Source organism: Stegostoma tigrinum, chromosome 8 (genome assembly GCF_030684315.1).
Source record: "Stegostoma tigrinum isolate sSteTig4 chromosome 8, sSteTig4.hap1, whole genome shotgun sequence".
NCBI lineage: Eukaryota > Metazoa > Chordata > Chondrichthyes > Orectolobiformes > Stegostomatidae > Stegostoma > Stegostoma tigrinum.
In genome coordinates, this window is record NC_081361.1 from 74,468,995 (window position 1) to 74,486,179 (window position 17,185).

Genomic DNA, 17,185 nt, shown 5'->3' on the forward strand with positions numbered 1-17,185 from the left:
TTTGCCCATCAAGTATTAGAGTTGGGTGTTTTAATTTAACGTGAACATGTGTAACTTTATGTTGCAGACAATGGATGTGAATGATTTCACCTCAACAGTGGCCTGTTTCATGAGGCTGACATGGGCAGCAGCTGCTGGACGTCTTGATCTGGTGGGGAGCTGTCAGCCAATTAGAGAGAGTACCAATTCTCTGTTTTCCGTTGGTATCCGAAATAGGCTCAGCAGTTCAGGTGAGGAATTCCAGTGTGCCCTGGGAACATTTCCTTGCATAGGTAACCTTTATTTGTCTGCTTTAATTTGAAGATTGGAGTGTAACTATCAACAAGTTATTTTCAAATGAGATACCAGGACAAGTAGCATAAATTATCTATTTACCTTCAGATAGTCTCCCAACTTGTGTCAAAAACAACAAATAGATGTTGTTTCACAGTTCTCAGAACCTCTTTCAACCATTTGGTGTATTCTTCTGTGGCCTTCATGTGAAATATCGTTGCTGGACATGAGGATCAGGAATTAATTTAAGTTGCTGTTTCCTCGTGTTGTTCTGGTCATCTAGAGTTATCCACCATATTTGCTGCTTTTCACTCTGGGACCTATACTCTCACCACCTGTCAGTTTTTCAGACAACGTAGAAAATCATTTATTGCATTGCTGTGTTTGAAAGTGTCCTGTCCAACTTTTTGGCCTGTTATGATGAAACTTGCCTCTATAATTGTGCATTTGAAACAGCTGGTGTGAGACAGTAAATCTGATATTTAGCATTACTGGTTTTATTTAATTGTTTTCATGAATTTTCATAGAATTGTTACCAGAGCATGATGGGTATGTGAAGCAGCTTTTTTTTGCAAAGTATCAAATATCCTGTCAAATTTTTCTAATGCAAGATTGGGGGAGAATTCATTCAAGCCAAATGACACACACATTTTAACTTTTACAGGCAGCACTTGCAGTTCAGGAAGTGAAGGTGAATCAACCACCCTACATGCAGGCATATGTGTGAAGCAACACTCAGTCTCCACCAAAGATACACTCATTGCTCGAGAGGCCTTATCGCTCCTAGTGACATGTTTACAGCTCCGGTGCCAGCAACTTGGTAATGTCTTTCACAGGATGGATTACCTATTTGAAGCACACTAACACTAAACTCTTTCAGGGTAAATACAGAAGATTGGTTGGGTGTCTAGAACCAAGGGATGCAGTCTCAGATAATGAAGTAGGATGTTAAGGAATGAGATGAGGAGGAATTTCTTCTTACCTGGGGTGATGATTCTCTATCTTAGAGGAATTGGGCAGCTCAGCCATTGAGTATATTCAAGAGAGCAATTAGTAGATTTCTAGATTTTAAAGATATCAAAGATATGGAATTAGTATGGGTAAATGCCGTTAAGAGAGAAGATCTGCTATGATCTATTTGATTGGCAAAGTAGATTCAAGAGCTGGTTGACCTAATCTGGCTCTTTTTTCCTATTTTTCTGCTATATTTGAGAGATGGATCCACTTTAAAGTGACATTTGTCTTTCATAATACGTGTGGCAACACACTAGTTTGTCTTATTTTATAAGTAAATCACAGAATGCAAAGAATCGAATGCATCTGTAAAAATATTTTCTCTGTGAAAGCTTATCACCATGTTCAAAAAATAATGTAACCAGAGAGCTACTTGTAGATTTCCTTTTGCAGGAAGGTTCAAGAAAATATCCTTTGGTGATACATTTCTGCCTTGTTAATTTTTATACTTGTTTTATTTTCAAACTTGGTGAATAGAGTAGAAAAACTCTTTTGTTAAATCACCATTTCAACTTCACTCTTTGCTTTAGGATTGATTTCACCAAATTCCCTTAAGTACAACTTATGTGTAACTGCACTTAAAAATTGGGGTCTTGTTATAAGAAGCATTTGTATTCTGTTAAATGCAGCAGCTGAGTTGAAGAAGAGTAATTACTGCTGGTAGACAAGGCCAAAGGAAAAAAGAAGCAGAATGAATGCAATGTATTTTGATACCAAATGGCTTTTGGAAGAAGGAATTGCATATAGAGTTGAGGAAATTCAATTTTAAAGTAACCATGATGTTCATTGTCTTCACATTTAATGACGTAGTAGGAAATTTAGCCAACAGATTAAAGGAATTGCATGACCTAAGCTGTAATTAAAATGTAAAGTAAGGCTAGAAACTTGAGAGGAAAAACCCCCCAAAGAATTACAGATGCTGGAAATCAGAAATTGCTTGAAAATTGAGCAGGTCTGGCAGCATCTGTGGAGAGAAAACACAGTTAGTATTTTGGGTCCAGTGACCCTTCTTCAGAACTTGAGAGAGTAGCTTAGAACTTAGAGAATAAAGAGTTGAGGAAACCAAAAGCATTTTAAAAACCTGAGCTGAGAAATGTCTGTGCTAACATGTGTCTTCAAAGATATGAATATCTGGTGGTTTTCAATGACACCAGTAGACTTGAAGTTCATTTAAACCATGGTCTACTCTTTTGTCTTAGGTTCTTTTTATGTTCTTCCTTGTGTGAGTGATTTCATCATTGACATTCTGCTTGGATCCCCCAGTGCTGAGGTAAGGGAAATAGAAAATGCCTACAAAATCTGATTTGCACCACAGGTTTCTCTGGGAGCTCCAGCAAGTTCTACATTATTGGGATAAAGTGGAACAATTAAGAGATCAAAAATCAGTTCTGGACTTAAAAGCCCCTTTTCATAGGGGAAGCTGAATTAATGTGCCATTGAGTGAGTGATTACTGTTGTGAATTTGAACGTTTAGCAATAGCGACTCTGGATGAAATAACAAGTCAAGCAAATCCAGAAAAGTGCCCACTTGACTTCACAAACTGAGCTGTAAATGTGAAGATTCCATCAATTTTGAATCAATATTTTGAATGAATGGATCCTCTTGAAAATTAGGTATGACTTTTTTTGGAAATATTGAAAGTACACATGGATCCTTCTGAATGAAAGTAATAAAAATTAACATGGGAAATAAGAAAATGGCAAAGATGTTTAGCAGAGGTTTTATGTCTGTCAAAAGGGCACAGAGAACAGATTGGAAGTAGGCAGTTACACCGATATCAAGAGTAAAGGAAATGCTGCAATCAATTATTAAGTACCTAGTAATGAGGCATTTTGCAAACCATAATAAATAGGCTGTGTCAATGCCATATTTGAAAAGGAAATTGATAAATCTACTTATTTATTGACAGTTTAACCAACAGGAAAGAAACCCAGTGAATGTAATTTACTTTAATTATCAGAAGGCATTCAACAGGATACTGCACAGATTGTTGTCATGCAAGATTAAGGGAGTGAGGTTGGTGTGGTGTGATAGTGTCACTGGACGAGTAAGCCAGAGTCCGAAGGCTAATTCTAAGATGTAGGTTCAAATCTCGCCCACATCAGCTGGTGAAATTTAAATTCAGTTTATCAGATCTGTAACTGAAAGATGATCTCAGTAATACTGACTGTGAAGCCATCATCAGTTTTCATTTAAAGATAACATTACTGTGCACTTTGGAGAAGGAAATCTGGTCTGCTGTATGCACGACTCTTGATTGCCCTTGAAATATCCTAGTAAGCTACATAACTCGAATAAAGTTAGGGATATGCAGCAAAGGCCTTCCAGCAATGCTCTCACCCCATTGAAAGATGATATTAAAAAGATAATAGCTCATGAGATTTGGAGTATTAACAGTGTGGATTGCAGATTGGTTGATGGACAGAAATGTGTAGAAATAAATTGGACAGTTACAGTATAGCAGGATGCAACACGAACCTGTGCGGGGCCTCAGCTATTTTAGTTTGTGCCAATGGCTTAGATACTTCACTACATTACGTTTTGCTGATAGTACAAAGATAGGTAGGAAAACAGATCTGATTAGAACCCAGAAGTTTTAAAGAGGCATAGGCCAGTTGATGATGGGGAATGATACCACACAGAATGTTTTCACTTAAGATCTCAGGAACAATGTTGGTGTTGGTTTAGTATCACTGAGCAAGTCATTTGGAGACCGTGGCCCAGTTTGACCATTAACATATGTAAAGTTGTTGGTAGGAATAGTCAATATTAATCAGAAATCAAGAAACTAACAAATGACGAGATTAAACGAATTTGGTGACCTGTGCTTAAATTAGAACATTAACATGCAGCTTACAATGTAAGGTTAAGGAAGTTTTACTAAAATTACAAATGGTTTTGGTGAGACCACATATGGAACATTGTATGGCTTTTGTCTCCTTAATGAAGAAAGGATAAAACTGCATTAGTGGGGTTGCATTAGAACAATTTTGGAAATGAAAGTGCTGTCCTGTGAAGTGAAATTGAATAAACCAAGCCAATATTTTATATAATTTAGGAGAACGCAAAGTAATGTCATTGGAAGGTTGAGAGATGCTGGTTGGTGAGTCAGTGACTAGAGGTCATTACTTCAAAGTAGGGGTTCTGCCATTTAGAGCCATGTTCAGAGGTTCCTTCACTTAGGAATCATGAATGTTGGAAATTGTCTCCTCCTAGGCTGGGGATGTTCATTTGATACATTTAAGACATGGATTGATACATTTTCCTAGTGACCAAAATCTAATATGGGGCTGGGGAGGGAAAGTTGAGTTAGTGTAGAAATTGAGCTGTGATGTTATTGAATAATAGAAGTGGCTTAATAGGCTGTGTGACCCACTATGGCTCCTAATTGTGCATACTTGTTTGTTGGTTATTTCATATCTTCACAGATAAGAAGGGTTGCCTGGGATCAGTTGTACACACTGAGCCAAACAGACACCTCGACAAACCCAGAAATACAGAAACCTAATCAGTTCCTTCTGCATGTCATATTGACAACACAACTACCGTTGTGGTCCCCAACCAGCATCATGCGTGGTGTCAACCAAAGGTAGGTTTTCAGTAGGTTTAAAAAAAAATCCCAAGTCCTAAAATATGGGCCTGATTTGATCAAAAACTGTCTGAAGACCTGTTTCTTTTTTTTTTGTTGTTGAAGAATTGTAGCATTAGGATAAATGTGAACTGGTGTTTGGAGATGGACCTAATAATTATAATTCTAACCTTGTCTGTTCCTTGAACTCTGCTGCTCAAAAGTTTCTCTTAGAGAAACTATCTAAATAGATGATGAAGTCACTGAGATAGTGAATACTGTTGAATGGTTAAGACCTGCAAAATACTGGGACCAAAGTATAAATAAGACTTGCGTTTCTGTTCCAAAAAAAAACACATTTCATTTGAAAATAATTGTCCTTGTTTGTTTTTGAAGGCTTTTGTCTCAGTGTACTGAATATTTTGGGTTGAGGTGCCAATTGTTGGATGACTTAACATGTGAGTATGAAGGATTGATTTATAGATTTAAATGTAAGTGATCCGCATGTTCTTTCTTCAGTTTGTCCATGCTGTGCCTTTTGATAAATTTCCAACATAACCTGAATTTTTGGTAGTTTCTAATCATTGAATTACATTTAAATTTTAGTCCAAATAAATGTCACTCTCTATGACTGCTTTTGCTCGTTAGGAACTTGGGAGGTTGGCGAAGAGTCACAGCACAATCAAAACAAGCAATGTAATTACAAAGCAATTAGCTAGTCCAGAGTTAAGATGTGAGGGAAATATTGCATTCTATATTGTACTATAGTATCATAACTATAATAAAAGCAAATGCTGGAAAATGGAAATAAAGCAAAGTGCTGGAGAAGCTCTGCAGATCTAGCAGCATGTTGGGAGAGAGAACCAGTTAATGTTTTAACTCTGATAAGATACTTCTTCATTAGTTGTGATGTTAATTCTAATCTCCCCACAGATGCTACCAGACTGCTGAGTTTCTCTGTTTTCTGTTTCTATTTTTAATATTTTGGTGGCATTTAACCTAACCAACCGTTTAACCAAGGAAATATTGTATGTACTTCATAGAATCCCTACAGTATGGAAACAGACCGTTCAGCCCAACAACTCCACGTCACCCCTCTGAAGAGCATCCCACCCAGACCCTTCCCCCACCCTTTCCTGTAACATTACAGTTTCCATAGCTAACCCACCTCACATACACACCCCGGGCACTACGGGCGATATAGCACGGCCAATTCACCTAACCTGCGCATCTTTGGACTGTGGGAGGAAAACAGGACCCGGAGGAAACTCACACAGACATGGGGAGGACCTGAAAACTCCACACAAATGGTCGCCTGAGTGTGGAATTGAACCCGGGTCCCTGGCTCTGTGAGGCAGCAATGCTAACCATTCAGCCACCGTGCTGCCCTGTGTGATATCATTGAAATTTAATTTCAGAATTTTCGCTGCAAGCATTTCATCATTTGCTACATTCGTAGTGCACTGGTACCAAAATACTATCAAGTACTCAATCTACGATTAATTTCTGCCACACTGAACTGTCTGTAATGCGCTGCATCATCTTAGTCAGATAATCCTATATTTCTCAAAAACGATGACTTTGTTTTGCCTGAACAGCACCCTGTGGCCAATCATTGCGCTTTAAGAGTTCTTTACACAGGAGAATTTAAGTTAACCCCTCTTCTTGCTATTTTAAGTTGATAACCCTTGTCTTGACTCCCCACCTGGAGAAATAGCCTTCTCTGTTCCCTACCAATTGCCTTCACAATTTTAAATCCTCCAATGGAATATCCCAGTATTTTCTTTTCCAGTGGAAATAATAGTGTCTCAGACCTCTCTTCATAAACTTGCCTGATAGTCCAGGATCTACATTATATACTCTGTGTGGTTTTAGTACCTAGTCTGTAATGGAATGCCAGAATTTCACAATTATTGTGCTTTAGTTGTGACCGATCATTACTTTGTACAAATTTGTCATCCCTTCGTTCTCATACATTTGACCTCTCTCTGGCCTGTCAGCCAGATTTCTGCCCGTGTTACTAGAAATCCTCATTTAACATGACCAGATATCTTTCCTCTGCGACACCTTAATGGCCCTTCATTTTTCACTTGGGTTACAGTTTGCTTGTATACTTTAACTGTGGAGTTTTAGTCTTTACTCTGAGTTTTGTTATATAGGAATATATCTGATTTGTATTGAAACTTTTCTTTATCTGAAAATTAGTAATTAGTAAATAATTAAGAAAGCAATTCTAATTGTGACTTTTATTGCTAAGGGTTTGGAGTTTGAAAACAAGGAAGTTTTGTTACAATTATACAATGTGCTATTGATGCTGTACTGGAGCACTGTGGTTAGCTTTGGTCCCCGAATTTAATAAGGGATATGCTGGCATTAGAGGCAGTTTAAAAGAGGTGCAATAACCTTATTCCTGGAACGAAGGGGTTAATTTATTAAGAGCGGCAAAACAAGTTGGCTGTTTGTTCATTACAGTTTAGAAGAATGAGGTGATCTTAGTGAATCATCAGATTCCAAGGAAATGTTTCCACTAATGGGGTGATTGTGACGGAGGGGCATTCATTTAAAACGGAGATGCAGAGTAATTACTTCTGTGAGGGCAGTGAATGTCTGGAATTATCTGTCCCAGAAGGAATGGAGACTGGATTTCTGAGAATATTTGAAAAAGAAGTAGATTTTTTTGCAATATTGAGGATTTGAGGGCTTGCTGTGAAAGACACGTTAAGGCCTGGGACAGAGCAGTCATGATCTTGTTCAACAACAGGACTGGCTTAAGGGGTTTACTGACTTACTCCTATTTCTCATGTTATAATTATTTCCCACTCCTGATCTGTTGTTCTATTCACTAACTACTTTTCCCAGTAAATTTTGTCCATCTCTCCTTATGTCAGCAAATTTTATACTTGTTTCCCAAGTTGAAAATCGTTATTGTTAACACTTCATTATCCTTGTTACTTTACACATTTAACTTTAATGTGTTTTGCTTGTTAAATGATTGTTTGTCAATTCAGATCAGTTTCAGGCAGAATTATATTAAGCAATGTTTCTTCATTTGAGATAAGGTAAAATCATACACAAAAGTGATTGTTGAATTGTTAGAAAGATATAGCTTTGCGTTGGCTATTGCTATCTGATCCAGACCTGCCAACACAGGATGTAATGCTGAGTGATGGAATGGGTGCACTGTCTCTACAACAGCATTTGACCTAGTTTAGTGAGGGAAAACACAAGTTTTGATCCAGGTACTGCTTTGCCTTCTATCCAGTGTATTTTGACTACTTATTGTCAATTTTCTGTTTCTTTCACAAGATTTTTTAGTTGATTTCTTGAGGTTGCCAATTTACATTGGAATTGAGAACAGCTTGTGACTTGAATTTGCACCAATTTGGAATGGGTTTAAAATTCCTAAAAAAAAAACTTAGGAATGTTATATGGATTGGAGAGGGAGGATATTTATTGCACATCTGTCTGTGTTAAATTTAGAGCACATATCATGGAAATAATAGTGCTATGCAGTCTCAAATAAACAGCAGATATGTCTGATTTTCAGCAGTCATTAATACTGAAATTAACCATCTACTTCCTTTTAGCTTCGGAGATGGAACAGCTTCAAATTAGCCCTGCAGCCATGTTAGAAGATGAGGTTAACTGGCTTGACAACTTTGAGCCCACATGGACTGCTGAATCAGAGACTAGCGAGTCAGATAACGTTCTGCTTGCAGGACATCTGCGGCTTATCAAAACACTACTGTCACTCAGCGGTCCAGAGAAGGAATTACTTGGTAATTTAACTTTTTTAATAATTGTATGAATAATGTGTGTCAAAACATTGAATCCATCTTCATGTAATTCTAAGGAATCAAACTAGCAAGATCGTGATTTGTTGTATGTTTGAGAGAAGTTACCCCCAAGGCGTTGTTAATAATGCTTCTACATTTTGTTCCCATTGCTCCGTGCATTAATATCATCTTGTGTAAGAAGAATTTGTAAGGAAACCTAAAAATAACTAATCAAATTGTTGTCGGTGTAACACTTGACACATTTTTTTCCATAAATAAATATCAGCTATATTAGAAATGAAAAATATGATGATCAGCTGTATAATGGGTTTAGTTTGTTCTTTGTTGAGGGAAAATTAGTGGAAACTACCACCTGTTGTATGTTTATTTTACACTGGAAAAACATTGGTGATGGATGTTGCAAATTGAGTGGGAATTGGAAAGAAATTATTGGTTAAAGTGTATGCTAATGTACCAACAGATGATTTGAATTCAGTCAGCTGGGAAGCAGAATGTTATAGTTGTGTAAAGATGGTAATCAGATGGTAGAGCCATGTCATCCCTGGTGTCTGGTTGCAGAGTGAAATCTCAGTACTTAAAATCAGGTGGCACGATTTTGAACTGTAGAAGCAAATAAGCCAAGAACTCTTAAGAAAAGCATCCATTTGGGTAAGAATGCTGAATAAAAGATTGCAAACATTCTCAGTGAATGAATGGAGTTAGTTGAATCTGTGAGGTTACCACTGATAATGCTCTGTTACTTGCTACTGGAGCCACTGTTTTTAAGAATGCATGGAGGTAATTGGGCAAAAATGCAAAACTATTTGCACTGTCCCTTGAGCGAATTAATCTTGCTGAATTACCTCTGAAATTCCTCAATTAGGTGAAACCTCTTTCATGTTTTCTGGCGTATTTTTAAATGACAGACAATCTGTACTTCTTTACTAGGTGATGATATATTCTAACAATTTTTGTGATTGTAGCTCAAATAAATATATAGCTGTTGACTGTTACATTGCTGCAATCCTGCCTTCCTGTCCTTTTGAGACTTAGCAATGTACAAATAAACAGTACAATTCATTTACAACCCCTGTCACCACAGTAAATTCAGGTGATATAGGTAATGTTACAATATAAAGGCATTAGTCTCGTGTCTATACTATTTTATACAACTTGGATGGAGTCTTTGCCAAAATGCCTGCCACATATCTTTGCATGATTCTGTCTCTGGTACCAGAATTACCAATTGCTCTTCTAAACACCAAATAAATGATGTGTGTAGTGGGAATGCTGTGGGCTGAGCCTTCGGTCCTCCTATTATTATCTGAAGCCCTCAATTGCCTCCTTAAAAAAAAAGTTTGAGTCAGGCAACAAGGCCCTCACTTTGACTGTTGTTGAGTGTGGCTGACTACTTTTGCCATTGTCCTCCATTCTTTAGTGTTGGCACCATCACTACCTTACCTTTTGTTCTATTCATTTTGATTTGGAACTGTGCGTTGCAGTCAAGAATTGAACTTTGAACTTAGAAAGAGGCGAAAACAAAAGACTGAAGTTTACTGTTGTGAACTGGCCTGGAAAGATAATGCAAGTTAATTACTTGTTTAAAAACGTTGTAGACAATTCGGCACTAGGGTGCTGTAATACTCAGGGACTGGCAGCTGGTTTGACCAATCAAGGGAGGATTAGTGCTGATAAGAGGATAAGAATGTTGAAAAAGAAGGAAAAAAAATCAGAGTGAACTGGGTTTTGGACAGAAAGCAGTTTTGCTTCGAAAGCTGCTAGACTGCGTTTGGTTTTGTTTAAGAGAAAGTAGGAACTGCAGATGATGGAGAATCCGAGACAAGAAGTTCAGAAAGTCTAGGCCAGAAACATCAGCTTTCCTGCTCCTATGACGCTGCTCCCCTACCGCCCCCTTGATCATGACCCCACCCCGGACTACCGAAACATCATCTCCCAAACCATCCACAACCTCATCACTTCAAATGACCTCCCGCCTGCTGTGTTCATCCAGCAGTACACCTTGTTGTCTTGATTTTGTTTGGTTTTGCTGTGTCTAGTTATTCTCCATTTATTGACTTGTTGGAAGTTCTGAGAAGAGAATTCCAGTTGTATGAAATAAGTACAAATTTCCAGAGGTCTTTGAAAGCTGTTTGCATTGACTGGGGACTCGGTAATTAACACAAAATACAGCCTTGCATGCCTGTCTTCCAGGGATGCTGTGGAGGCCTGGTATTCGTACAGCTATCAAAGTGGCAAATACCAATATACAGTGACCTTCAAAATCACCCATTTGTTCCTGATCTGGCAGATATCTGACACCAATGTTGTTTATAGCATTAACAAAAATTAACAATTGAATCTTAATACTGTAAATCTGGCAGAGCAAAGTTAAACAACAAGGTAATGTAATTAATCTCTGATTTACACACAGTCGACTTTAATCATAGCCCCACTCTGAGACACAGACAGACACAGTTAGGGGAGAAATTTAGATTAGATTAGATTCCCTACAGTGTGGAAACAGGCCCTTTGGCCCAACAAGTCCACACTGCCCCTTGAAGCATCCCATCCAGACACATCCCCCTTTAACCCACACACCCCTGAATACTACAGGTAATTTTTAGCATGGCCAATCCACCTAACCTGCACATCTTTGGACTGTGGGAGGAAACCGAAGGAAACCCACGCAGACATGGAGAGAATGTGCAAACCCCACACAGACAGTCGCCCGAGGCTGGAATCGAACCCAGGTCCGTTTATAAACAAACAAAGTTGTAACTTGCTTAATTCACTTATGCAACTTTGAATAATGATTGCTAAACCTTCATGCACTCCTTGAATAATAAGCTGTACATCGTCGAGGTCAGGCGCCAGCTCTCCCACACCTTCTCCTACCGCCCCCTTGATCATGACCCCACCCCGGACTACCGAAACATCATCTCCCAAACCATCCACAACCTCATCACTTCAGATGACCTCCTGCCCACAGCCTCCAACCTCATCGTTCCCCAACTCCACTCCGCCCACTTCTATCTCCTTCCCAAAGTCCACAAACCTGACTGCCCTGGTTGACCCATCGTCTCCACCTGTTCCTGCCCCACCGAACTTATCTCCACATATTGCAAATCCATTTTCTCCCCCTTTGGCCCAGGAACTCCCCAACTATGTCCGTGACACCACCCACGCCCTCCACCTCCACCAAAACTCCCGATTCCCTGATCCTCCACACCTCATTTTTACCATGGACGTCCAGTCCCTGTACACTTGAATTCCCCATGCAGGTGGCCTAAAGACCCTCCGCTTCTTCCTGTCCTGCAGGCCCGACCAGTCCCCTTCCAGTGACGCCCTCATCCACTTAGATGAACTCATCGTCACGCTTAACTTCTCTTTCAATTCCTCCCACTTCCTACTGACAAAGGGGGTGGCCATGGGTACCAGAATGGGCCGAAGCTATGCCTGCCTCTTTGTAGGATACGTGGAACAATCCCTCTTCCGAAGCTACACAGCCTTATTCCCCACTTTCTCGGTTATATTGATGACTGTATCGGCGCTGCCTTGTGCTCCCACAAGGAGCTCGAACAGTTCATCCACTTCACTCACACCTTCCACCCCAACCTTAAGTTCACCTGGACCATCTCCAATACCTCTCTCTCCTTCCTGGACCCCTCTGTTTCCATCTCTGGCAACCACCTGGAAACTGATATCCATTTCAAGCCGACCAACTCCCACTGCTACCGAGAATGCACCTCCTCTCACCCACCTTCCTGCAAAAATGCCATCCCCTATTCCCAATTCCCTCAACGCTGTATCTGCTCCCAAGATGAGGCATTCCACTCCTGGACATCCCAGATGTCCTCATTTTTCAAGGACCGCAACTTTCTCTCCGCGGTAATCAAAAACACCCTCGACCGTGCCTCTTGCATTTCGCGAAACTCGTCTCTCACATCCCCTCCCTGCAATAACAACCAAAACAGAATTCCCCTCGTCCTCACGTATCACCCCACCAACCTCCAGATCCAACACATCATCCTCCGGCACTCGCGCCATCTGCAATCTGACCTCACTACCAAAGATATTTTTCCCTCCCCACACTTAGCTGCTCTCTCGGTGACTCCCTTGTCCGCACCACGTTCCCCACCAGCCCCACCACCCCTGGCACGTTTCCCTGCAACTGTAAGAAGTGCTACACTTCCTCCCCCCCCCCCCACCCACCCATCCCCATTCCAGGTCCCAAGAAGACCTTCCACATCAAACAGATGTTCACCTGCACATCTGGTAATGTGGTATACTGTATCCGCTGTTCACGATGGGGCCTCCTCTACAGTGGGGAAACGAAGCGGAGGCTTGGGGACTGCTTTGTGGAATACCTACGCTCGGTTCGCGATAAACGACTGCACCTCCCAGTCGCGAACCACTTCATCTGCCCCTCCCACTCTTTGGATGAGATGTCCATGTTGGGCCGCCTCCAGTGCCACAATGATGCCCCCCGAAGGTTGCAGGCACAGCACTTCGTTTTGCTTGGGAGCCCAATGGTATCAGTGTGGACTTCACAAGCTTCAAAATCTCCTTCCCCAAACGCATCCCAGCTCGCCCCTAACCTGTCCTTCCTCCCACCTATCCACTCCTCCGACCTCAAGCCCCACCCCCATCTCCTACGTACTAGCCTCATCCTGCCTCCTTGACCTATGCATCCTCCCTGGACTGACCTACCCCTCCCTAACTCCCCACCTACAATCACCTTTACTGGCTCCAGCCCCACATCTTTGACCTGCCTGTCTCCTCTCCAGCTATCATGTCCTTTATCTTCTATTCGCCTCCCCTTCTCTCCCTATTTATTTCAGAATCCCCTTCCCCTCCCCCATTTCTGAAGAAGGGTGTCGACCCGCAACATCAGCTTTCCTGCTCCTCTGATGCTGCTTGGCCTGCTGTATTCATCCAGCTCTACACCTTGTTATCTCAGTCGATGGTTTCCCTTGTTTTCAACTTTGTTTTGACTGGCCAGCACTGGTCTCCCTTGAATTACTCCTTTTAACATCCAAGCAGCTCCACTCCTTGAGTGTATAAAATTTGAAGTGCGAAAACATCTGCGACTTTCTTGGAATAACAATCAACCTGCAATTGACTTGCCAAACCCATAAACAAATATCAGTTTGTTTATTCCTTCCTCTTTAAAAAAGTAAGGTGCTGATCAAAGACCACAGCTCAATTCTTAAAGATAATGGGAACTGCAGATGCTGGAGAATCTGTGATAACAAAGTGTGGAGCTGGATGAACACAGCAGGCCCAGCAGCTTCTTAGGAGCACAAAAACTGATGGGTTTGGGCCTAGACCCTTCATCAGAAAAGGGGGATGGGGTGAGGGTTCTGAAATAAATTGGGAGAGGGAGGGGAGGCGGACTGAAGATGGATAGAAAAGATAGGTGGACAGGACAAGAGAGTTGCAGTGGGAGAGAGATGTTCATCCAGCTCCACACTTTGTTATCTCAATTCTTAACTCCAGCTCACAGTTCCTGATAAACAAAGATGCTTCCAACAAGGAGGAGCAAACTACTGGAATCTGTGCTTAAAAACAAAAAATGCTGGTGATCACAGTGGATCAGGCGGCATCCATGGAGAGAAAAACAAGCTGTTGTTTCAAGTCTAAATGACTCTTCTTCAGCTCCCAACAAGTCTGGTTAGGAAAAATTGAACGATTTTTGAGGGTCATTGAATGTTTTAAGTTAACTGTTGCAGATTCAGTGATGGAGAAGCTGATTTTGCTTGGCTTGCTATCTGTGTTTTAATATTTGCATATTAGCAAGGTGAAACATGTGAGTCGTATGGATTTAAATTATCTTTGACTGAAAACAAATGGTTGCCTACATAATACAACTCTACACTACTTCAACTGTAGAGCTGCTTGTGTGATTGTTTGGGTCTTGGTTTTGTAATTATGTACAACCTTTCTACTTATCATCCAGCCTCACATTTTATTATCTTGGATCATCCAGCCCCTCATTTTATTATCTTGGAATTCTCCAGCATCTGCAGTTCCCATTATCCCTGATACTGCAGTTGTTGGTTGGTTTGCCGAACTGACTGGTTTTCATGCAAATGTTTCGTCTCCCTACTAGGTGACATTGTCAGTGCTGTGCAGCCTCTGTTGAAGCTCAGTTGTTCTGTCCTGGTTTGAATTCACAAGGCCCCCCCATCTGTCAAAGTGGGCAGTCTTGTTTCTAGTTTTGTCCCGTAGTGGTATATAGATGGGGTCTATTGAAATGAACAAACATTGAAATAGACCCCATCTACATACCACTGTGGTACAAAACCGGAAACAAGACTGCTCACCATGTCAGGCCAGGCAACATAAATTCAGAGTGGGATAGAACAACAGCGCTGTTGTCCGTTGTCCTCAACAGCGGCTACACAGCAGTGACATCAGGTAGAAGGGAGACGAAACGTTTGCATGAAAACCAGTCAGCTCGGTGAACCAACCAACAACTCTGACTGCAACCCGAGCTACAGATCTTCGTTAAAACATTGAACCTTTCTGATCTTGAATTTAAATTAAGTTTGTGATATAGTAAAACAGTGATTCGTGTAAAAGAAGCAAAATACTGCAGATTCTGGAGGTCTGAAATAAAAACTGTATGTGGAGAGAGAAATAGAGTTCGTGTTCTGAAATTACTGGCTATCTTTTGAAACTGTATGATTAGTACTTTGGTACCTCACTGCAAAAGAGAGGTTCATTATGGAGCATCACTCCATGTCCTGCTTCTTAAAGAGAGAGTATTTTTTAAGAAATCTTAATTAGGTGCTTTACATTATAAACTGGGATACAAATTAACTAGGCACAATTTCAGTTACCGCACTCCAGCAGCTCCTTAATCAACAATACCATTTCTAGTTCCATAGTCAGTATAAAGAAGAGCCAGAATTTATCCTGAGCAATGTCCAGTTCTATTGGTTTGTCCTCAGCCAAATCCTGGAAAGTAAAAGCAACATTTTCTTTTGGTATTCCATGCTCATTGAGACGAGAAATAAATCCTGAAACACGAAAAGCTGCATTTTGTCTATCACTCCGGCCCTTGTTCAGATCTGTACTCTAACCTGCCTGTGTATCTCTCAGGATAAACATTTTGCATCAGTCGGCTGGAAGGCTAGAATATCTATTGGTTGTTCATTGTTCTCAATGTTCAAATCACTAGTTTCCAGTGCCATATAACCACTTGATTACAACTCCCCTAACATTTAATTCCACCCTCATCAGATCATTTTACTTCAAGGGCAGTAACGAGGCAAGGTCGAAATACTTTTGATCTCACTAAACTGGTGTTTTGTATGCAGGGCCATCGTTAATCAAACAACTCATGGAAGACTTTTTGTTCCGTGCTTCAAAGATCATCTTGACCAGCAGCAGTCCAGCTGGGAGCTGCTCAGTTAGTCAACAGGATTTTCACCCAAAGTATGTAAGCTCAGTTCTTTTTATTAATGCTTATAATAACCGGAGGGTTTGCTGTGATTGGTTTGATAACCATTGTTACATCATGCAAAATTTTGACTGGATTTCACCTGAAGTTTTTGTGGGCTAAAAGCTAACATCATCCTGCCTCTGCTTTTCCAGGTGCAGTACAGTCAATAGTCGACTTGCTGCTTATGAGGTGCTGGTTATGTTAGCAGACAGCTCTTTGAGTAACCTTCAGCTTATCTCCAATGAACTTCTATCAATGCATCACCAGTTTGACCCTGCACTCACAAAGGAGTTTGAGGTAAGTTAAGTACTGGCTCTTCTTTCTTTTTTCTTCTCTACTGGTATGATGTGATGTATTGAAAAATAACCTCCAAGTAACCCTGGCTGGGTAGGTAACTCTTGACTCTGTACTGTGGTGACAGTGCTTCATTTCCCTTGGTCCTGCCTTGCTCTGGTAATGCCAGTTTAATATGCAAGAGGTATCTTTGTAATTTCCGTATCATTTATCAAATGTATGTAATTATTAAAACTTACAGTAAATAAAGTTAGCTCATGTTTGGTCACCTCAAAGCGTAATTATTTCCCTATCTTTCTTGTTGTATGTTTCTTCTTGAAGGAAACCAGAAACCAGTCAGCATATGGTTAGTATAAGGTAAGGAGTAGGCAGTTTGCCAATCTGGAATACAGGAAGTTGCAGCACTGACCAAAAATGAAAGCTTTCAGACATTATTGGTGTAGTTATCATCAGTGACCTGTCTTTTCTCCTTCCCAGTATAAAACCTCCATATACAGTTCCACTAGGATTTTACAGCATGAGCCATAGATTACAACATCTAATGTATATTTCATTCACTTGTTTCTCGTTCCTTTGCTTTCTATTAAGCCTTTCTCAGTCATGGGTTTCTCGATTTAAGCAATATTTTCTAAATCGAGAGGGGAACTGCTTAAACAAGGAATAATCTTTATTCAAAGATTTAAGATGAAGTATCACAGCAGAGAACATGAGTGTATTTTTTTTAAAAATATATGTGGAAAGTCAGTGCCATCGTGTGTGCTACAGAACAAATATTTGTACTGCAAGCATTGTTTTTTTTTAAATAAAAC

At 40.4% G+C, this 17,185-nt stretch overlaps 1 protein-coding gene across 2 annotated transcripts in view; it reads left to right on the forward strand.

Annotated features, from left to right (window-relative positions):
• Window positions 1-17,185, forward strand: part of usp24 (ubiquitin specific peptidase 24) — a 180,970-nt gene that overhangs the window by 106,529 nt on the left and 57,256 nt on the right. For both annotated transcript variants that reach the window (XM_048538885.2, XM_048538886.2), the window contains exons 34-41: window positions 68-230; window positions 938-1,093; window positions 2,487-2,557; window positions 4,717-4,877; window positions 5,253-5,314; window positions 8,444-8,635; window positions 15,958-16,075; window positions 16,235-16,379. In XM_048538885.2, the coding sequence (XP_048394842.2) occupies window positions 68-230; window positions 938-1,093; window positions 2,487-2,557; window positions 4,717-4,877; window positions 5,253-5,314; window positions 8,444-8,635; window positions 15,958-16,075; window positions 16,235-16,379 (1,068 nt within the window). The remainder of the gene's footprint in view (window positions 1-67; window positions 231-937; window positions 1,094-2,486; window positions 2,558-4,716; window positions 4,878-5,252; window positions 5,315-8,443; window positions 8,636-15,957; window positions 16,076-16,234; window positions 16,380-17,185) is intronic.